Consider the following 24,564-nt stretch of genomic DNA (forward strand, 5'->3'; position numbering starts at 1 on the left):
CTTCATCAACTTCATTACTAAATAAGACCATGCAAGAGAAGCAGAGAGACTCTGACAGGATGTGCTCTTAGAGATATTTCTTTAGACATCACTTTCATATCTGTTTTAGTCAGGACCCATTTCTCTGTTTGCCACAACTGATCTCTCGCTTTGTACAGCTGAAATCTTCAGTTTTTTTATCCGTTCTGATGCTCAAACTGAAGAAAATGATCCACCTGATTGTCTTCAATCTGACTCTGTTGTATCTATTTGGTAAGTTTTACATTTGTACATCCCAGCTGAAACAAAGCAGCTTAACCTACCTTACTGTATGCTGGTCAGCTGGTCGACCAGCTAAGAGCAGGCTAGAAGTGGCTAAAACCAGATAACCAGCGTTGGATGTTTAAGCTGTTTTTTAAGCATGGAAGGGTGTTAAAATCAGTGAGCTTTAAGTTTTATAATTTCACCTTTAGCTGTGCATTAAATCTTTGTAAAAGATGTTATGAAATTATCACTCAGTTTGTTCTCCAGGTGTGTCTGATGCTGTTACAGTGAAGCCAGTGATGGTTGGAGAATCAGTCACTCTAGAAATACAGAGAGACGGGGACATCGAATGGAAGTTTGGACATCAGAATCTTATAGCTGATATCAACAGAGATAAAATCACATTGTATAATGACGCTCTTGATGGGAGTTTCAGAGGCAGACTGACGCTGGATCAGACTGGATCTCTGACCATCAACAACACCAGAATAACAGACACTGGAGATTATGAATTAATTTACACCAGCACAGAAATGCTACTCCACACATTCAAGCTGACTGTCCATGGTGAGAACACCCTGTCTGATGTATACACATTTAAATATAGTAAATTATGGTTAGATGTAGTCTGATGAGGGAGTTATGGGTGGTTGTAATTTGGCAAATTCAGTTATGCACTTTTGTTTGGAAACTTAAACTGTTCTTTATGTTGTGTTGCTAACATTAGCAAGATGAAGCCTATAGGGTTCTTGCTCCATTTTAAAGTTAAATTTTATGCTAGGACCTTTTAAAACCTCAACAAATATAATTTAAGACCCCAAAAATAGACCCTTTGGAATAGGCTACTCAATTTAATGTCCTATTTAAATTAAAGATGTAAATGAATTGTGCCTCATCACAGTACCTGCCTTTTGGGTGTCTGGCAGTGAAATGAAACTGTTATAGCTGACTCCGAGGTGGCGTCTGAACTAGAGCTGTAATCAGGCTATAAAAGTTAGGCCCGATAGGGCCCGAGCCCAACAAGTCTTTTCATGATTGACCCCTTTTAAAAAGCCTGTTTATAGCTCGACATTATTTAAATGTGCACATGCACACAGCTCTCTTGCCATTTTTCATGAATGATTCGTTTATATGTGTTAACATTACTTATTCATAACATAGGATTTAGGCCACTTGGAAGTTTGAACAAAAAAATAAAATAAGCCCTCTGTAACATCTTAACATAGCACTCTAAATAGGCCTGGGTACATACACTTAGCCTTTAAATTGGCCAATGCACCAATAAAAATAAGTCTTTCTAAAAAAATTAAATTAGAATAAATTATGATGGGTATTTGGCAAAAATGAAACTAAGATAAAGGCTCTGTGTGATTCTCTTCACAATCTGCATTAAGGTGACGGTGAAGTTGAATAATAAAAGATTAATGCCAACATTAGCCTGTATGCTCTGTCTACATTATGATTTTAGGGTTTAATTTTAAGATTTATTTATAATTTGACAATTCTTTACTCATCAAGATTAGGCTGTGTTTCTTGGGGGGAACATTATTGAATCCACTGTAAATGGCTTTAGTGCAGTCCTAGCACTAAACACCGTTTCACTGCTGCTGCTACTGGCCGGGATGCACTACTGATCTGGCTAATTTAGCATGTTTTGGGTAGGATTGTTTGTTCATCTTCCACCAGTCAACATTTATTTCATCTTCCCTGTCAGCTGGCTGTACATTGCTGTTTAGCGCTCTACCGTAACACGCAGTGTATGAGCGACCGCCAAAATACCTTAGCGGCTAGAATGACTGTTCTTATTGGCCTGACCGCAGTCAAAATTTGTTCTTTTTTACTTCTCCGTCATCATTTGTTTCACCTTTGCAGGGATAGATTCTAATGTTGTAACAAACGATTTGATTACTTTTTTCACGCGAATCGAAATGCAGCACATGACTGTTCGTTTACTGCACAAGCCCAAGGCTGGCTCGACTCTGTCTAAAATTATAGAAATTAAGTCCCAACTTGTCAAGTTCGGGGAAAGATCTTCAGCTCTAGTCTGTACTAGTAACATTTTTAGGTCTAGCTGCAAACAATGGAGAGGGGTCTGGCTGCAGACCTGGTGCAGTGCAATCTGGGCTGCATCCAATGCTTTTTAATGGGCTCACCTAACCCCACCACTAACCCTACCCGTCATAGTGACGTCACTAGCTCCATTTGAGTGCATTGTGTCTGACATTGCATCGCTGAGTGATGCAGTCTCAGCTTGCATCATAAAGGCTGCATCCAGATACTATTGAAACAATGCAGGGATTAACCTGGGCCCGCTATAACTAGCTGCTGCAACGTACCGCTGGTGCTTTCCTCCTTTCATGTGCGACTCGACGGCTTTGAGCCCCATGGTCCCTAACGAAAAGATCTTTTTGCAGAATTTACACATTGCTACGTCATTAAATTTACACTTTCCCATCTTTGCTTTTTGAACCTAACATCAACAAACGCATAATGACAGCACGCAGGTGCAGACCGGCGTAAGCGTCTGTAGCCGACCTACCGTAATAAGCTAATAAATCACGGAGACTGTCATTTCTCTCCTGTTTCACACATACTAAATTGATCAACTATAAATGTTTTACGGTGGACCACTTTGCTTTCCTATCGTCATTAAACATACGGGCTGAAAATGTAATACCTACAGCCACTTTACAATAAATTTAAGACAATTTAAGACCTTAATTTCCCAGGTTTTAATTTAAGACTTTTTAAGGACCCAAGTGAATCCTGCTATATAACTCAAACTCATTCAGGGCATGTTTGCACGGCCAATATGATATACTTAAAATGTTTTTGTTTTTGAAAAAAATATTCTCATTTACATATTCACAAAAAATACAATAAATGCCGTATTTAACACGTCAGGCCAGTAGGTGTCGATGACACTTTGTGAAAAAACACTACATGTGCATATGCAGTCCTGTAGTCCTCCATTTCTATTTTGGTTGTCTAGTGCTCTCAAATGGCCACTACCAAAACATTTTATACACATAAATATTACTTGACAATTTTTCCAAAGTTTTTTTTTTTGTTGTTGTTGTTTTTGTTGTTTTTAATTTACACAAAAATATTAGTTTCGTTTTCAATGTAAGGTTTGGGTATGTTTACACCGCAATGATTTCAGCTAATATATTAAATGTGATTTACACAATGCCCATCAGTGTCACTTTTAAACTATAGCTAATGATTGACAATATTGCACTGTCAACAAATAATCTGATAAAGACTTTCAACTTGTAATGGTAATAATACAGTAGGGATACTCTGTGTCATAGCAAACAACTTAAAAATGCTGCACTGTAAAAATGTGGCATCGGTTGCTCTATCAAGGTGGCTAAAGGCCATGGCCTCTAGCGTCTGTCGCTAGAGCACCTTTAGAGGTCAGAAGAGTGAGGTTTACCTGCACAGCACTCACCAGCTGGCCTCCGTTACAAACACACACTCTAATACAAATTCCATTGTTGCCTTGATAAGCAAGTGTAATGCATATGGCGTATGGATGATGATGGGATACCTTTTTATAATTACTTAGTTGCATAATGTCTTCTACACACACAATACAATTTCTTTAAGCCATTTTTGTGAAACTGCATGAACAGAGATCATTTTGACAATGTTGTATGTGATGTTTCAGAACAACATGAAAAATTCTCATGTTTAACTAAATTGTCATGAAACACTCTTTCTTAAAATAAGCACTTTCAGGCCAAGTTGAAATCATTGTTGTGTAAATAAACCCTACGATTTCTGACAGATTATTCAATCCAGCATTACATACATGTGGTTACGGAACAATCTGAAATATACTCTAAAATAGAGTTATACTTCTCTCAGATTTCCGTTCGTCTAAATTTGCCTATTCTCCTTTTATAGTGTAAACTGATTTTGTTAATATAAATTGCATTCATAGAAATTCATTTTACTTCCTGTTTTTTGTGATCATTTTAGCTCCTGTTGACAAATCTCAATGAAGTTTATTAAGCCAGACAGTGGATACTTGACTTAAATTGAATATATTCTGTTGTGTTTTCTAGCTCCTCTTCCGGTTCCTGTCATTTCCACCTTCCTAACTCCATGCTCGAATGCATCATCAGTGTCCAGCTGTGTGCTGCTGTGTTCAGTGGTGAATGTGAGGTTTGTGAGTCTCTCCTGGTACAAAGGAAACAGTTTATTGTCCTGCACTAGTGTGTCTGATCTCAGCAGCGTCTCTCTAAAACTGGAGGTGGAATATCAGGATAACAGCAGCTACAGCTGTGTGGTCAACAACCCCATCAACAACCAGACCACACATCTGGACATCAACACACACTGTCAGACATGCAATGGTATGTCAGTGGCAAAATAAGAGTTTGAGCAGATTTTCACAATAATAATAGTCTCCTTGTAACATTTACATTTAGTCATTTAGCAGACGCTTTTGTGACAATTGTGGAGGCATTCAGTGATTCAACAAGAATAGGCAATACACACAAAAAGTGTTAGTTGTACAAAGTAACTTGTTTGTGCTCAGAAGGATCTCCAGGATCTCTGGTAGTGTTGATCTCTGCTGCTGCTGCTGCTGCATCTCTGTTGATTATTTCTGCAGTCAGGATCTTCTGCTGGAAATGCAGAAGAACAGATCAAGGAGGCAAGTGTTACCTGCTGCTTTAAACATTTATTATTATAAATATTAAAAGATATAATCTAGATATCGCAGTCAGCTGAAACAGTTAAACTGCAATTAATAAAATAAATCAACTAAAATATTTGTTGTTGTTCTGATGTTAATGTTAAATCTGCCAGTGCTATATTTGATTCAAATGTTTCAATGCATTTTTTATTGTTCAAACAGTTCCGATTCAAACAGACATCACTAATGCCAAGCCGGTGTCCCGCAAAAGACGTGCTCCTGAATCAGTAAGACCATTTGTTATAGATTTATGATTATTATCTGTTTATAACCTGTAGATCAGTGTCTGCTTGTGTTTTTGCCCATACAATATGTATATAACACTGCACACCATGTCATTGCTGTTCTCTAATTTTGCTCACTGTGTTTTCCACAAAATAATGGTTTTAGTTGAAGAACACTGGTTATTTTATAAACACTGTTTGTCAAAAATACTAAACTGTTCCAAGACATTTAGATTTGTACATTTTTAAACAGTAAAATACACCTTGAAAGTACAGATGTGTGCCTGTTAAGAATGTACCATTACAGTGACAGCATTTGTGCCTTCATTTCTGAGATTCTAGGGTGGTACAAGCCCAATTAAAACTACATTTAAAATACATTTTTCTTCACCTTATCACTTGTCTAACGCTGATCACAATTAAAAATTTAGAATAACTCATCTATTGTGCTTTTTATTTTTACAGAAAAGTTCAGAGGTGGATCAGGTGGTTTATGCCCAGGTCAATATCAGAAGATAACCTTTTTTTCTGACTACAAGACCTGACTGTGCCTGGGCTTTCAGGAAGAGAGACAGCAACATCCTCAGATTTTTGTGAATTAGCAGTTCCCCTTCGGTTGGGGAACTTCAGTGCCATGAATGGGAGGATTCGGATCAGAAGCCGCTTATCTGGAGAGTATTGAACGGGCCAATGAATGAAATTAATTGGCAGCGTAAGCTTGCGCAGGTGTGCGACATCTGCAATCATCTCAGCATATAAGCACACCTGAAGCCAGCAGACGCCATCCTTTTCGCTTCAGATCCTTTCTGAGTGAGTCGATGAGGGTTCCTCTTGCTGATCAGCACTTCAGAGCGAACGAGTGTGTCTCCCGGTCCAGAGTGGGTCTTCGCGGTGGCAGACGGTCGAGCTGGGTTACTCCCTTGCCTGCGGTTCTTTGGGTCCGGTCCTCCAGAGCGGTGCGTATAGTTGCAACTTTCCTAAAAGAGCAACACAGTCGTGCAGCACGTCCTTTTCAGGATGGCGCTCCGACTGTGCGTTTCTGGATGCGGGGGTTTCCTGTCTCCGGATGATGGACACGATCACTGCATTGCATGTTTGGGGGTCCAGCATGTTAATGCGGTGCTCGCGGGCGGTTCATGTCGTCATTGCGATGCCATGACCGTTGCACAGCTAAGATCGCGGCTAACTTTCGCAAGAGAGCGAGCCACCCCAGTTGCCTCCTGTTCTAAAAAAGCAGCGGGCGCTCGGGCAGATCTGAGGGTTTCAGCGGGAGCTAATCCGCCGCCCACGGGCTCGCGGACCTCTCGCTCCTCACGGCGCTCCATCCAAGCTTCGGGTGGTGAGAGTGATCCGTCTAACCAGATGGTAGCTCTCACACTCGCTGACACCGGAGATCAGATGTCCTCCGCGGCATCGGAGGGTGGGCTTTCACTGTCCGACGAAGATCCGGACCCGCTCGCCCCCTCCGGGCAGGTGAGCGCTGTCAAATCGGATCCTGAAGCGGACATGTTAGCCGTGCTTTCCCGGGCTGCTTCGGCCGTGGGGTTGGAGATGGTTTATCCCCCAGCTCCGCGGCCGGACCGACTAGATGGGTGCTACGTAGAGGACCAGAAGGCGAAGCCTTCGAAGCCTCTCGTCCCCTTCTTCCCGGAAGTGCACAGTAGGCTCACGCAGTCCTGGAGGGCACCTTTCTCTGCCCGTGCTGCGAGTGCCTCCGCCCTCACCGCCCTTGACGGCGGAGCTGCCAGGGGGTATGAGGCGATCCCGTCAGTGAAGCGCGCTATCGCGGTCAATCTTTGTCCGCGCGGCGCCTCTACGTGGCGGGGTTTGCCCCGCCTCCCGTCCAAAGCCTGTAGGTTGTCTGCCTCCCTCGGAGCCAGAGCTTATAAGGCTGCGGGCCAGGCTGCTTCTGCTTTGCACGCGATGGCCACCTACCAGCGCTACCAAGCGCAGGCGCTGGCCGAGCTGCACGAGGGCGGGTCCAACCCAAGCTTATTACATGAGCTGCGCACCGCGACCGACTATGCTCTTCGGACTACTAAGTCCGCCGCGTGTGCGCTGGGGAGGACGATGTCCACACTTGTGGTTCAGGAACGCCACCTCTGGCTAAACCTGGCCGATATGCGCGACGTTGACAAAGTTCGCTTTCTTGACTCGCCCATATCCCAGGCTGGCCTGTTCGGCGACACCGTCGGTGAATTCACCCAGGAATTCAAGGCGGTGAAAGAGCAGTCGGATGCGATGGGCAATGTCATCTATCGGCGTGGCCGTAAGCCCGCTCCGCCCGCCGAGCCATCCACCTCCGCTGTTCCTCGCCGAGGGCGCCCGCCAACGAGTGCTGCCCCGCCCCCGCCTGCGCCTCCGGCCAAGCGGGCGCGGCGTTCACCTCGAAAGCAGGCAGCCCCTCCTGCCCAGGGCGCCGTTAAGTCCGGTAAACGGACCGCGAAGCGTCCCTGAGACAGGCCATCCGGAGAAGAGGAAACTTGCTCTTTCCCCGCTGGAGGGCGGGGCCCCGATAACAACGGTACTTTTCAGTGCCACCAAAACATCAGTAAAAGAGCACTTTTTCCCTTCCCCGGATGTGACTGCACGAGTTCTGCCAGTCCGGGACGCGCTGCCTTCCGGCTCGCAGACTCTACGTGCTTCGCCAGTGGCTCACGAGCGCTGGGGGGACGGTCTCCCTTCCCTCAGCCCTCCAGCCCCCTCTCCGGAGTCAGGGTGCGGAGCCAGAGCGAATCGCTCTCCTCCAGCTTTTCCGCGGGACCCTCGTGCTTCCCGGATCAGCACACCCACTCCGCGCTGCCCCACCGCTGGTACGTCAGCGATTGTAGCGATGACTCCATTAGCGAGGGCTCTGCCTGCCTGGTTAGCGCGGGCCAGCCCCTCGCGGTGGCTCATACGCACAATCAGACTCGGTTACGCGATTCAGTTCGCGAAACGGCCCCCCAAGTTTACGGGCGTGTATTTCTCCAGGGTCAACCCCCTGTCCGCCCCTGTCTTGCGAGAGGAGATTGCTGCCCTCCTGGCGAAGGGTGCAATCGAGCCGGTTCCTCCAGCCGAGATGGAGAGTGGGTTTTACAGCCCATACTTCATCGTACCCAAAAAGAGCGGTGGGTCACGGCCAATCCTAGATCTGCGCGTTTTGAACCGCTGTCTGCACAAGCTGCCGTTCAGAATGCTCACGCAGAGGCGCATTCTCCAATGCGTTCGTCCTCGGGATTGGTTTGCAGCCATAGACCTGAAGGACGCGTATTTCCATGTCTCCATTCTTCCACGCCACCGCCAATTTCTGCGGTTTGCGTTCGAGGGTCGAGCGTGGCAGTACAAGGTCCTCCCCTTCGGGCTCTCTCTGTCTCCGCGGGTCTTCACCAAACTCGCGGAGGGTGCCCTAGCGCCCCTTCGGCTCGCGGGCATTCGCATACTCAATTATCTCGACGACTGGCTGATTTTAGCCCACTCGCGGGAGCAATTGATTATGCACAGGGACGAGGTGCTTCGGCATCTCCGCCTACTGGGGCTTCAGGTCAACCGAGAAAAGAGCAAACTCGCCCCCGTGCAGAGGATTTCTTTTCTCGGGATGGAGCTGGACTCGATCACCATGGTAGCGCACCTCTCCGAGGAACGCGCTCGCCTGTTGCTGAACTGTCTGAGGGAGCTCGACAGCAAACTAGTGGTCCCACTGAAGTTCTTTCAGAGGCTCCTGGGGCATATGGCATCCGCAGCCGCCGTCACGCCGCTCGGGTTGCTCCATATGAGACCACTTCAGCACTGGCTTCACGATCGGGTCCCCAGACGCGCATGGCACGCGGGCACACACCGGGTCTCGGTTACTGCGCTGTGTCGCCGCGCCCTCAGCCCTTGGAACGACCCCTCGTTCCTACAGGCCGGTGTGCCTCTAGGACAGGCGTCCAGCCATGTTGTTGTTTCAACAGACGCTTCCAACACGGGTTGGGGGGCCGTGTGTCGCGGGCATGCGGCTGCGGGCCTCTGGAAGGGTGCCCAGCTGCATTGGCATATCAATCGCCTAGAGCTGTTGGCAGTGTTCCTCGCTCTCCACCGCTTTTTACCGGTGCTGGAGCGGCAACACGTGCTGGTCAGGACGGACAGTACGGCGGCGGCGGCGTATATCAACCGCATGGGGGGTATGCGCTCTCGCCGCATGTCTCAGCTCGCCCGCCGTCTGCTCCTCTGGAGTCACCCGCGGCTGAAATCGCTGCGCGCCATTCACGTCCCAGGCACGCTCAATCGTGCAGCCGATGCGCTCTCACGACAGCTGTTACGCCCTGGAGAATGGAGACTCCACCCCGAGTCTGTTCAGCTGATATGGGCGCGATTCGGGGAGGCCCAGATCGATCTGTTTGCTTCCCCCGAGAACGCTCACTGCCAGTTGTTTTTTTCCCTGACCGAGGGCTCTCTCGGCACGGATGCACTGGCCCACAGCTGGCCTCGGGGCATGCGCAAGTATGCGTTTCCCCCAGTGAGCCTGCTCGCGCAGTTTCTGTGCAAGGTCAGGGAGGACGAGGAACAGGTTCTGCTAGTTGCGCCCCTTGGCCCAACCGGACCTGGATATCAGAGCTCTCACTCCTCGCGACGGCCCTCCCCTGGCGGATCCCTTTGAGAGAGGACCTACTCTCTCAGGGACAGGGCACCATCTGGCACCCTCGCCCCGATCTTTGGAACCTCCACGTGTGGTCCCTAGACGCGAGGAAGACTTAGGTAACCTACCGACTGCGGTGGTTAATACCATCACTCAGGCTAGAGCCCCCTCCACGAGGCGCGCCTACGCCCTGAAGTGGAGTCTATTCACTGAATGGTGCGTCTCTCGCAGAGAAGACCCCCGAAATTGCCAGATTAGTGTTGTGCTCTCTTTCCTTCAAGAGAAGTTGGACAGCAGGCTGTCGCCCTCCACTCTCAAGGTTTACGTGGCCGCCATCTCCGCTTATCATAGCGCGGTAGCTGGCGGCACCGTGGGAAAGCATAACCTGGTCATCCAGTTCCTTAGGGGTGCTAGGCGAATTAATCCATCTCGCCCCCCTCTCATGCCCTCTTGGGATCTCGCCCTCGTTCTCACGAGTCTGCGATCCGATCCCTTTGAGCCACTCGAATCAGTATCTCTAAGATTTCTGTCCCTGAAGACAGCTCTGCTGGTTGCGTTGGCCTCCATCAAGAGGGTCGGGGACCTGGAGGCATTTTCGGTCAGTGACTCGTGCCTGGAATTCGGGCCGGATTACTCTCACGTTATCCTGAGACCCCGCCCCGGTTATGTGCCCAAGGTTCCTACCACCCCCTTTAGAGATCAGGTAGTGAACCTGCAAGCGCTGCCCCCGGAGGAGGCAGACCCAGCCCTTTCTTTACTTTGTCCAGTTCGCGCTCTGCGCATTTATGTGGACCGTACTCAGAATTTTAGATCATCTGAGCAGCTCTTTGTCTGTTATGGCGGTCGGCAGCAGGGAAGTGCCGTATCGAAACAAAGATTATCCCACTGGATTGTGGATGCCATTTCACTCGCTTATTCGAGTCGAGGTCAGCCGTGTCCCCCGGGAGTACGTGCACACTCCACTCGGAGCGTTGCATCCTCTTGGGCGCATGCACGCGGCGCCTCTCTAACAGACATCTGTAGAGCTGCGGGCTGGGCGACACCCAACACATTTGCAAGGTTTTACAATCTGCGAGTGGAGCCGGTTTCCTCAAGGGTATTAGGTAACCCTTTGGTGATTGAGGAGACAACTCGGTAGGGTGTTGAAACACGCTTGCTGCGCCATTCTCCCTAACACGGAGGTACGTGCGCCTTTTTTATCTGTCAGTAAAGTTCCCCGTCAGGTGAGCCCTGCAGATTCCTCCGTGGCCCCCAGCACTGACTCAGCGGAGGAGTCACTTGCTGGCCCACTACGTTGTAGGTCTGCCCGCTGGTCAGCCCGCGTTTTGGGTATAGGTGCCTGCTATGCGTGATCCCCACTAGGCGATCCCATATGCTTATTCCGCCACGGTTAAGTCCCCCCCCTGGGCGGACCCGTGTCTTCCCTCTCCGCTAACCACTCTTTGCTATGCGTACTCCCCCTTTTTAGGGCTAGTCCATAGGTAAATTCTGCCATCTATCCCCCCCTTGGGTAACGGATGGCCTCCGCAGCGTCCTCCCTATCGGGATTGCACGCTTCCCAACGTACTGTCGTATTTCCTAGAATTATCTAGATGCTCACGACTTCCCAAAAAATATATCTAAATCCGTAAAACTTCTGTTGAAGTAGGATAAATTAGGGCCAGGGACACGTTGGAGGACCGCGCCCCCCATGATGTGGGTGCGTCACGCTTGCTTGACTATCTCCTCATCGGGGGTGTTGGTAAGGTGCAGTCATTATGGCGCTTTCCATATTCTCCCATTCATGGCACTGAAGTTCCCCAACCGAAGGGGAACGTTCGAGGTTACAGAAGTAACCCTTCGTTCCCCGAGGAGGGGAACGGAAGTGCCATATTCCGTCGCCATAATGACTGTCCCTTAGCTGTTTGAAAGTCTCTTCAGCTTAAAAGGATGGCGTCTGCTGGCTTCAGGTGTGCTTATATGCTGAGATGATTGCAGATGTCGCACACCTGCGCAAGCTTACGCTGCCAATTAATTTCATTCATTGGCCCGTTCAATACTCTCCAGATAAGCGGCTTCTGATCCGAATCCTCCCATTCATGGCACTTCCGTTCCCCTCCTCGGGGAACGAAGGGTTACTTCTGTAACCTCGAACGTTCTCTGTATTTTGTGATTAATTTTTTTATTTTTCATTTCCTCCTCTTTATTTATGGTTAAGAATTGCATTATAGGGCCTTGATCTTTCCTCCAACAATGTTTAATCTTGAAAAGTTTGATAAAATGACATTTTAAATAGTTTAAAGTGATTGATTGATTGTCTGGGCTGGTGTTGTATATTACGTTACAGAAACCTTGTAATAAACTGCACGTTTTCTGTTATTTTACAGACTTATTTTTTTATATATTAGTTCTTATACATTATAATATTTCAACTACTGAAATGTCAATAAAAGTCACTTTAAAACTGTCGAGTTGAATTTTCAACACCAATAGTCAACAGAGCAGAGATAAACATCCATAATGCAATTCAAAACTCTTAATTTACAGATATTTATTTACAGTGCAGTCAATCCCCTTCTGCCATTGGGGTAAACATCATTTACAAATGGTGAACTCGTTCACAGTTTATATCCATCTTAGTTTGCAACAAGAAATTAGACTATTTTGCATGAATTTTCTGATTCCACTTGAAGAACAAGCAACCAGAAGCATTGTTGAAGTGCAGCAAACATTAAAACTATTTGTTCCATAAAATCAGTTTTTCACATATTTAACAAATATTTTAAGAGCACAAGTGTGACATCCTATGATGTATTTAGGTAATAAGTTGTTGGTTTGAGTGGCAGCTTATTGCTCTCCCCTTTTGTTTTATTAATCGCTCTCTCTCTCTCTGTCTCTCTGCCTCTCTCTCTCTCATTGAGCAGCGTTCCAAACCAGCCGCACCTGTTTTCAATCAGAGCAAATCGGATCGGTTGCTGTTGATTGAGCTTCCAGGCTTTATAATGAGGCATAGCGGCAAAGCACGGAGAGAGTCCCTGTTTTCCCTAACCCAGCGATTATAGTGTGATAGAAATTTTGGCTGGATATTTAGAACTGTGAGCTTGTGAATCTTGTGAGATTATAGTGTGAAGTGTGACGTGTAACTTTATGTGAAAAGTAAGCCGTGTAGAGAGACGAGTGCTGATTTATTTTGGGTTTATCCTTTAAGTTTCCTTCTGTTTCTGGATTTAGCCAGGTTGTGGGGTAAGAGCATTGTCATTGATTTTGAGTTTTCTATATATATATATATATATATATATATATATATATATATATATATATATATATATATATATATATATATATATATATATTAGGAAATCTAGAACTTTGTCAATTTAGGAAGCTTTTGTTTTGGTGGTTATTTTTGGCCTTACCCTCTCATAATGATTTTGGTTAGGATAATATTCATTTAAGTATCTCTTTGTTTTTGTTTACCCTGTCTGGAAATGTAAAAAAAAAAAAAATATTGAATTTTGTTAAACAGTGAATAAAAGATATTTTTCTTTTGAAATCTCTATTTAGAGTTTTTTTTTTTTATTATTATATCTAAAGTGAAGGTATGCTGGGATAGAGAAAAAGGAGATTCTCCACGCACATTATTAAATATTAATTTATTATTAATTCGATCCAATTAAAATTTGATTTTTTTTATTATCCTAAATTATGATTATTTTTTTGTTACTTTTGTCTCCGTACCCCTAGAAAAGGAACTAAAATGTAACAACAAGCAATGTATTAAATGATATTAATTTCTATTACTAATTAATAATCTCTCTTTTGACCGTTATTTGTTACATTATTAAATAAACTTGCTTTCATTTTAAATATTGTGCCTCGTTCTTTACTTTAGGGGAAAACATTAGGTTTGCAAACACAATAATTCAGCTCTGCTTTAGGTTAGATCTTTAGTCTGTATAACAGTTTTGCAAGTTTGCATTTGTTAATTGGGAATAAAAGATGCACAATAATAGATATTTTTAAAAGACTTTATTATTGTCTCTGGAAACATTTCTTAGTTTGCACTCACACTTTATTTACATCAAGAAAGTCAATTCTGAACACCGTATCTGGCCTTTAAAATAAAGTAAAATAAACTATTAGATGGAAAGGAACCTGTTTAAAGCGGTCATATCTTAATAGATGTGGGTGTGTTTGTTAAAACCGCATTCTGGGAAGCTGCTGACCGCTAGATAATTACAGCACTGAAGATAAAATGAGTCAAAAGAAGAAGCGAGCACAGACACAAAAATAAATGAGTGAACAAGTTCAATTATTTTGATGCTTTTTGATCTGCATGTATTCTGATATTCATGCATATTTAGATTCAGCAATGTTGCTGAGCTTCAGTTTTGTTTACATCAAATTCTGACTCTAAAAATGCTGAATAGTATTCACTCAGTAAACAACAGTGGATCAAATATGGCTAAACTTAACTGCTTGGTTAAAAATGTAATTAAATTACAATAAAAAAAAAAAAAAAATAAGGAAGTGTCAGGGTTGTCCATATTTCACCCAGTGTTGTGTGGTGAACAACAGACTGAAATTCACTGCTGGAGCATCAACTACTTTTGCTTAATTCACTGATATGTGAAAACTACATAACTAAAATACAAATAATTGAGAAGCAAACATGCACATTTTATTAAATCACACTGCACATTATAGCAAACCTATTTAATGATCATTATAAGCAGTAATTAAAGGGACATTTCACCCTCCTTTCACCATCATTTACTTTCCCTTGTCACAAACCAGTTTCATCTCTTCTGTTGAACACAAAAGACATTTTAAAGAAATATTGGATATCTGTAACCACTGACTTCCATAGTATCAGCTTTTCCTATAATGAAAGTCAATGTTTACAGCTTTTAAAACTTTATGCTCAATAAAAAAAGGAAACCAATAAATGTTTGTAATGATTTGAGGATGAGTAAATAATAAGTAAATGTTTATTTTTGGGTAAACAGTCTCTTCAATGGACATCAATGTAATGCAACAACACAACAAACATTGAGATCACAGCCTAAGTTAATTACAACCTACAAAGAACAGACCTCTGTGGCCCTCTGCTGGATAGTCAAAACACTTTTTCTTCAAACAGACAAACCTGCCAATAGCTGCAGTTGTATCTTATTTGCTAATGACTGTAAGTCATTAACATGTACAGGTTTAACTACACTGCAAAAACGACTTTTCTTACTTAGATTATTTGCCGTTTTTCTTTTCCAAATATTTAAAAATAAAAACAAAAAAAATCTAAGAAAGGCATTTTTTCCCCCAGTGTATCAAATCTAAAGCTTTCAAAACATTTTAACTCACAAATAACTCAAGATTTCTCAATTGCGGCATCTGTATATTTACTGATTCATTTAGTTTGTTTCTGCAGTCATCTGGAAGAAAAAAAACGGACATAAAGGGAGAAGATCTTCATCTATTCAATAGTTGTACGTATTCAATATCTCTTCTTACATCTGATAGAGACAATGGAGACAAGCAACTTTATCACATTTGTGTTCTTTTTGTTTGTACTCGAGTCAATTTTATCAGGGAATTTTTACTTTTATTTAAGTGTTTTGATTGTTATATTTCATCCACCACTGCTAATATCTGACAGCAGACCACAAAACCAGAAGTTGCATGGATATATGGTAAATGTCTTACCATAAGAAAAACCTAGTTTGTGATATGCATTACTGAGAACTTAATTTGCACAACTTTAAAGATGATTTTTCTCAATATTTCAGCTTCCAGATTAAATCCAATGACTTGAATTTCTGACAAATAGTTTCAGATGATTCATAAAACCCCTTTTATTTTAATAGACATTTAATGACTGGTTTTGCGGTCCAGGGTCCGTATATATCAAGGTTTTGTATAATACTCATAACAACAGGGCTAAGAATTGACTTAAGTCTAAAAACATTCTTGGCTTAAAACTGCCCTTAAAAGTTATTTATCATGCATCTCAGATGTACTTTAAGTGAAGTGCAGGAGTAAATCTTAAGCATCAGCTTTAAAAGTGATTCACGACCCTTTGCTGTGCCACAAATGGGGTTTTGAATGACGACATAGATATGGACCAATCTCTGAGTAAATTTCTGCATTTAGGAATGGAAATATATAAAATAGACAAAAGTAAATCATTAAAAACAAATAAACTGTTATTTATCTGGTGTACTAAAGCAACATGGACAGGAACAAGACTGTACTTTTGTATTCTACCTTCCCGCATATCACTGGAAAGAGCTTTTAGTATTTTGTGATGATATAATGAAGCAGGGACACAAAAAAAAATCTGTTTCACAAAGATTTTAGATTTTTCTCTTGTGTACACAACTAAAAAATCACTAAAAAATATGCATTGCGCAATTCTATACACTACAGCACCAACACAAACCCTTACTGCCAACTCCAAACCACTTAAGAGAACAGTCTTAAACTAGAACCTAAAGTTCGTTGACGAACTTTGATGTTGGCTTGAGAAAGCCAACGTGACTGCGCCGGGGACTCAAAGGCAGTTGGCAGGAAGCACAGCGGTTGAGAAGTGGTTGCTAGGCGGTTGCTAAGGTGTAGCTAAGGCATTCCTAGGTAGTTGCTAGGGTGTTCTGAGTGGTTTCTAGGCTGTTGCTAGGGTCCACTGGACTGTTAATCGGAAGGCCTCATTTACATTTTTGATCAAATCGAGAGAGAGAGAGAGAGAGAGAGAGAGAGGACTGATTTGTTCAGGTTGTTTAATGCAGATCACTATAGTATAGTTAGTATTTATAGTATATATTATAATCTGAACAAAATTACATTATAATAAATATCATATAAAGAAAAATATTAAATTAAAATACTAATGAAACAATAGCACATACATTTAGTTAATTTGTCTTTTACTTAATCAGTCTTATAATTTTTGCAGTTAATATAGAGTACAGTCAATTTACAGTAATTTGCAGCATTATATATATCGTTATAGTTATATAGTTATATACAGTTTACAGGAAGAAAATCGCATTAAATACAATATTATAGGACGTCTTCATCACGTGGTTAATTCAGACCAATGACGTTGTTCCACCCCACTGGCCACTAACACAATGTTATAATCGTAATATTTAGTTGTCATCACCTGGGTGATTTTATTTTTTTTTTGGTACAGCATAGGCCAAAAGCTTGGCTTTCATTGTCATTATCACAAGTGAGGAGAAGGCTCTTTTGCGGCACAGAATATTGTTTTGAAAGAAATATCTGAAGTAAACTTATGTTTTTGCTAACATAAAAGGGGGATTAAGAAATAATCCTTATAACCCTAACCATAAATGTGTGTATGTGTTATATATGTATATATGTATATATGTATGTATGTATATATATACATACATATATACAGTTGAAGTCAGAATTATTAACCCCCTTTTGATTTTTTTTTCCCTTTTTTAATATTTCCCAAATTTTGTTTAACTGTGCAAGTAAATTTTCACTGTATGTCTGATAATATTTTTTCTTCTTGAGAAAGTCTTATTTGTTTTATTTCGGCTAGAATAAAAGCAGTTATTAATTATTTAAAAACTATTTTTGGGACACAATTATTTGCCCCTTTAAGCAATTTTTTTTTTATAGTCTACAGAACAAACCATCGTTATACAATAACTTGCCTAATTACCCTAACCTGCCTAGTTCACCTTATTAACCTAGTTAAGGCTTTAAATGTCACTTTAAGCTGTATAGAAGTGTCTTGAAAAATATCAAGTCAAATATTATTTACTGTCATCATGGCAAAGATAAAATAAAGAAGTTATTAGAAATGAGTTATTAAAACTATTATGCTTAGAAATGTGCTGAAACAATCTTCCCTCCATTAAACAGAAATTGGGGAAAAAATAAACAGGGGAGCTAATAATTCTGACTTCAACTGTATGTATATATATGTATATACACACACTTTATTTTCACTGTTTGTAAATAATTGTTCTTAACATTTTTGCTTTAAAACATTATAATACTGTTTGGATTTTCCCCCCATAATAATAAATTGTGAACATTGCAGTGTAAATTGCAATCCAGATGTTACAGAGAGAAATTGATGCAGCAACAGCAGAGCATATTAAGGGGATATAAAAAATCTCCATACATTGTATGTATATATATTCACTATTTTAAAATACATTTTCTTTGCTGTGTGTTTTTATTGGTTATGATGCTGTTTGGATGTTTTATTTTTGCACAATAAATAAAATGTGATTTAAAAAGTGCAAACATTGTCTTTGTTAGAATTTACACGTGATTACAACGGTATAAAGACGTTCAGGTCCGACCGCACCGAATGGAAAGAAATTGTAGGTTTTGAAGATGGATTATTAGTTTTGTGGCAAGGACATAGCTGTTTTAGTGGGTTAAATACAGATGAAAAATAAAGTTAGAATGATTTTATATTCAATATGTTTATTGTATAATATACGTGAATGTTCACATGGCTTTCATTTTCATTATCACAAGTAGAGGAGTCAGCACGGATAACTCCGGATATCTCCGCCTCTTAAAGGAGCAGTGCCTCTTAAAGGGCCAGTACTAAATTACAAAGGGCTCAAAAATGGTTCTCTGGCGCCATCTCGTGGACACTCTGACAAGCTTTTTGTTTGCATTTTACAAATTTAATATAAAAAAAAATATTTATAGGAAAACTGTTATTTATAATTACACCAAATAAATATGATAATTATCTGCAATTTAAAGCACATCTTTTGGCCAAATTTGAGGATTGTATACTTTTTTATATGCCCCAAATACTCGATACAATTTTTTAATTAAAAAATTTTTTATTCAAAAACTACAAATCTTATCGGCATGAGGACATACAGCAACCATCTCATGAGCAGTAGGCAGCTTTTGACCAAATTTGGGGCTTGTAGCATCTAAGCCCTGGGAGGAGAAGCGATTGCTTTTTTGAGTCAGAAGCCGGAATAATAATAAGAATAATAACTAGAACCTAAAGTTCGTTGACGAACTTTGATGTTGGCTTGAGAAAGCCAACGTGACTGCGCCGGGGACTCGAAGGCAGTTGGCAGGAAGCACAGCGGTTGAGAAGTGGTTGCTAGGCGGTTGCTAAGGTGTAGCTAAGGCATTCCTAGGTAGTTGCTAGGGTGTTCTGAGTGGTTTCTAGGCTGTTGCTAGGGTCCACTGGACTGTTAATCGGAAGGCCTCATTTACATTTTTGATCAAATCGAGAGAGAGAGAGGACTGATTTGTTCAGGTTGTTTAATGCAGATCACTATAGTATAGTTAGTATTTATAGTATATATTATAATCTGAACAAAATTACATTATAATAAATATCATATAAAGAAAAATATTAAATTAAAATACTAATGAAACAATAGCACATACATTTAGTTAATTTGTCTTTTATTTAATCAGTCTTATCAGTTTTGCAGTTAATAAAGAGTACAGTCAATTTACAGTAATTTGCAGCATTATATATATAGTTATAGTTATATAGTTATATACAGTTTACAGGAAGAAAATCGCATTAAATACAATATTATAGGACGTCTTCATCACGTGGTTAATTCTGACCAATGACGTTGTTCCACCCCACTGGCCACTAACACAATGTTATAATCGTAATATTTAGTTGTCATCACCTGGGTGATTTTATTTTTTTTTTTTTTTGGTACAGCATAGGCCAAAAGCTTGGCTTTCATTGTCATTATCACAAGTGAGGAGAATGCTCTTTTGCGGCACAGAATATTTTTTTGAAAGAAATATCTGAAGTAAACTTATGTTTTTGCTAACATAAAAGGGGGATTAAAAAATAATCCTTATAACCCTAACCATAAATGTGTGTATGTGTTATATATGTATATATGTATATATGTATGTATATATATATATACATACATATATACAGTTGAAGTCAGAATTATTAACCCCCTTTTGATTTTTTTTCCCTTTTTTTAAATATTTCCCAAATTATGTTTAACAGAGCAAGGAAATTTTCACTGTATGTCTGATAATATTTTTTCTTCTTGAGAAAGTCTTATTTGTTTTATTTCGGCTAGAATAAAAGCAGTTATTAATTATTTAAAAACTATTTTTGGGACACAATTATTTGCCCCTTTAAGCAATTTTTTTTGATAGTCTACAGAACAAACCATCGTTATACAATAACTTGCCTAATTACCCTAACCTGCCTAGTTCACCTTATTAACCTAGTTAAGGCTTTAAATGTCACTTTAAGCTGTATAGAAGTGTCTTGAAAAATATCAAGTCAAATATTATTTACTGTCATCATGGCAAAGATAAAATAAAGAAGTTATTAGAAATGAGTTATTAAAACTATTATGCTTAGAAATGTGCTGAAACAATCTTCCCTCCATTAAACAGAAATTGGGGAAAAAATAAACAGGGGAGCTAATAATTCTGACTTCAATTGTATGTATATATATGTATATACACACACTTTATTTTCACTGTTTGTAAATAATTGTTCTTAACATTTTTGCTTTAAAACATTATAATACTGTTTGGATTTTCCCCCCATAATAATAAATTGTGAACATTGCAGTGTAAATTGCAATCCAGATGTTACAGAGAGAAATTGATGCAGCAACAGCAGAGCATATTAAGGGGATATAAAAAATCTTCATACATTGTATGTATATATATTCACTATTTTAAAATACATTTTCTTTGCTGTGTGTTTTTATTGGTTATGATGCTATTTGGATGTTTTATTTTTGCACAATAAATAAAATGTGATTTAAAAAGTGCAAACATTGTCTTTGTTAGAATTTACACGTGATTACAACGGTATAAAGACGTTCAGGTCCGACCGCACCGAATGAAAAGAAATTGTAGGTTTTGAAGATGGATTATTAGTTTTGTGGCAAGGACATAGCTGTTTTAGAGGGTTAAAATACAGATTAAAAATAAAGTTAGAATGATTTTATATTAAATATGTTTATTGTATAATATACGTGAATGTTCGCATGGCTTTCATTTTCATTATCACAAGTAGAGGAGAAGGCTTTTCACGGCACAGAATATTCTGTTTTGAAAGAAATATCCGAATTAAAGTTATGTTTCTGCCAACATCAGAGGCATGTATTTTAAAACTCACAGGGTAGCAGACAGAAATGCATGCGGGTCGATTCCGACGCGGATGATTCTGCATCCAGATCAGTTTTATTAGGCTTTATGGAGTTCACCACGAGCATAATATGAATGACTAATGACCAGAATTAAGTTCAATCTTACCTCGATTTTGACCACAGATCTCTCTGCCTCTTAAAGGAACACTAAATAGTGTTGTATGACTTGTATTTGTGTATTTTCGCTGAGAAATTTTAATGTAAACAGCTTCAAATGTTGTAACAAGCACGTCTGAAATGAGCCCGAATTTCTGTCTGTAGAGCAAAAACAGTCAGCCCGGATATCTCCGCCTCTTAAAGGGCCATTACTAAATTACAAAGGGCTCAAAAATGGTTCTCTGGCGCCATCTCGTGGACACTCTGACAAGCTTTAGGTTTGAAATTAACAAATTTAATATAAAAAAAATATTTATAGGAAAACTGTTATTTATAATTACACCAAATAAATATGATAATTATCTTCAATTTAAAGCACATCTTTTGGCCAAATTTGAGGATTGTATACTTTTTTATATGCCCCAAATACTCGATTGTAATATTTACAATTTTTTAATTCAAAAAATTTTTAATTCAAAAACTACAAACCTTATCGGCATGAGGACATACAGCAACCATCTCATGGGCAGTAGACAGCTTTTGACCAAATTTGGGGCTTGTAGCATCTAAGCCCTGGGAGGAGAAGCGATTGCTTTTTTTTGGTCAGAAGCCGGAATAATAATAATAATAATAATAATAATAATAAGAATAAGTTTAAGTAGCATTACAGTATGTTGGCTTTCTCAAGCCAACATAATAAGAATAAGTTTAAGTAGCATTACAGTATGTTGGCTTTCTCAAGCCAACATAACTAGAACCTAAAGTTCATTAATAAACTTTGATGTTGGCTTGAGAAAGCCAACGTGACTGTGCTAGGAATGGGAATGGCAGTTGGCAGAAAGCATGGCGGCGTTGCTAAGTGGTTGCTAGGCAGTTGCTAAAACAATTATGGCATTGTTAGGTGGTTGCCAAGCAGTTGCTAAAAGGTAATGCTCGTGAACATGTTTGATCAAATGCTAATACTTAGTAGGCATTTCTAGCATATGTTATTGCATTTAGATAATCATTCATAGCATGTAGCTAATCGTTATTAGCACTTGGCTTCCATTATCATTGTTACCATGCATAGTACACAGGAAGTCCCATTTGCTAGCATGAGTCAAACAAGCCAATGCCCAGGTCCCTATGATGTTCTGATGTAGAGATATTGCTATTTTTAAATGGTTGCTAGGTTAAACTGTTTTATTGCTATGGGGACATTTGACAGGTTAGTGATGATACATCAAAGCTTCTTGGCAATATGAGTGATCTTAATCAACCCCCATGTTTCTATGACAGTCTTTATGAGTGTCAAAAACTGGACTTGAACATTATGTATTCCTGGTGTTGGGTTGTGGCTGGAAGGGCATTCGCTGTGTAAAACAAATACTGGATAAGTTGGCGGTTCATTCCGTTGTGGTGACCCCTGATTAATAAAGGGACTAAGGGAATGAACTTTATGCCGTATTGTTTTGAAAATACAATGCCTATTAGGTGTGAAAGTGATACATGCAAAAATGGCTTGCCATATCAGTAAAAAATATGGAGTTTAAGTCAAAAATGGCTTGCCATATTTTGAGAAAAATAATGCTTAAAAATTATTTATTGGAAAACTATAAGTCTGATAAACCTTAAAGATGTAGCAACAAAATCTAACGCATCTAAATACAGCTTTTGGCCAAATTTGGGGCTTGTATAATTTTTTTATATGCTCGGATTATAAAAATGTAATAGTTAACATTTTTTATTAAAAAAAACAATAAGTCTTAAAGGCATGAGGAGATATAGCAACAATCTTGAATGTAGAAGGCACATTTTGACCACATTTGGGCCTTGTGGCATGAACGGCCTAGGAGGAGATACGTTTGTTTTCAAGGACAGAGTAGTATAACAGTATGTTGGCTTACTCAAGCCAACATAATAACTGGAAGTGTAAACGTCATTAGCTATAAGAAATGTGATAACTTGCTTTTATGTGCTGAAAATTCATGAAATTTACTTTCAAACTTAAGATTTTAAGAAGCTTTATAAATATGGGCCCAGGGTCACAAATGTAGTGAGATCTTCCAGGCCTTGTTTAGGTCCATTAAAATGCAGATTGTCATTTCAAGGATTTAGTTGAGCAAATATGTTAGAGAAATTAGAAAGAAAACCCAATTATGGATTGGGTATCGTTTTAAGTTAAAAGTTAAGTTACCCACCAGAAATGGTAACATTGACTTTGAAGCAATAGTTCTGCCCACGTTTATTGCAGATCAACAGCTGATATTCTCCAGAGTCGCTGCTTCTGGTGTTTTTCACAGTCAGAGATGCACTTTGATGGTGAAGCTCCAGCCTGCCTTTATATCTCTTATCATCCCCGTATGAAGTTTCTCTGACGTCTCCGTTCATTCCAGATGCAAGAATCACATCTTCATCAAATGTCCACTGCAGCTTCTCACCTAGCTTTATATTAAAATTAATGATCAAAATTAAACTTTCTCCCGCATTCACCGACACAGTATTTGAAACAGAGTGACCTGGAGAACAAACAGAGAAAGATACTCAGACTGAGATTAACTAAAGTTATACTATCTATTTTAATAAGACTGTGTGTCCTTAAGTATTTCCCTATTTTTTCCAATATTTTCAAAAACGTTTTTCAAACTTATTTCAAACTTAAAATTGAAAGTATAAACTATAAAGCACTTAGCTTATCATCCAATATCATATAAAGTGTATTCATAATATTCATTCTTATTTTAAATGTCAAGGCTTGTTGAGTGATTCACCACTAGTGGGCGATCATAGGGAACCCTCATGATTCATGTGGATTTTAGGGTATCACATGTCATCCCTAAGGAACCATTGATTTTTTAAAAATGTTCACTGAAATGATGTAACCTTGAAAATATGATATGCACTTCGAAACACTTATTCAAAACAAACAATTTGTAAATGTTTTGACATGTTATGGCTCGTTTCCACTGACTTGTACAGTATGATACGGTTCGGGTCGGTACGGGTCACCTTTATCAGGCTTGCGTTTCCACTAGCAAGGGTACCCTTTTGGTGGGCGTGGTGTATGACAAAGTTTCAGTCGACGTCATTTTCGCTCGAGAAAATGTCTACAATAAAGCTGCACAGGTCGTTCACATATCATATGAACAGCACTTCTCACAAAACAGATGTTTTATACACATAAATATTTGTGTATAAAATTTTAATACTAACTTTTCTATAACTTCTATAAACAGGAGTTGATTATTACTGCAGATTAAAACAGATTAGGTTCAAAACAACACAAAGTATAGCCTACAGTCAGTGAAAACCTCTCATCTGTGTCTGTCATCTTCAGCAGCACATGAAGCCTCTGTTAGAGAGTCATTCCATCATTCCCGGTTCATATTAGTCCAAAAGGTGATAATAAAGATTAAAACAAGGCAGTTTGTTCACGTTTGCTGAAGAAATAACGTGCTCCTTGGCTTCGCCTTTTTTCCAGCGCTCCACTCTTGCGTTTGTCCTTTTCTTTCTGAATGTGTCATTTTCGCGTTTGTCAGCTTCTCACAGGATTGGGTT

General features: G+C 40.3%; 1 protein-coding gene across 4 annotated transcripts in view; it reads right to left on the minus strand.

The window, feature by feature from the left end:
* Positions 1-3,336: 3,336 nt before the first annotated feature.
* si:ch73-27e22.2 overlaps positions 3,337-24,564 on the minus strand; it is a 30,960-nt gene continuing 9,732 nt past the window's right edge. For 3 of the 4 annotated variants that reach the window (XM_073937285.1, XM_073937286.1, XM_073937289.1), the window contains one exon: positions 22,871-23,525. In XM_073937285.1, the coding sequence (XP_073793386.1) occupies positions 23,200-23,525 (326 nt within the window). In that variant the 3' untranslated portion in view covers positions 22,871-23,199. Of the gene's footprint in view, positions 4,881-22,870; positions 23,526-24,564 lie in introns of those variants that run through there. The other variant, XM_073937288.1, reaches the window with a different exon arrangement.

Source organism: Danio rerio, chromosome 22 (genome assembly GCF_049306965.1).
Source record: "Danio rerio strain Tuebingen ecotype United States chromosome 22, GRCz12tu, whole genome shotgun sequence".
Lineage (NCBI taxonomy): Eukaryota > Metazoa > Chordata > Actinopteri > Cypriniformes > Danionidae > Danio > Danio rerio.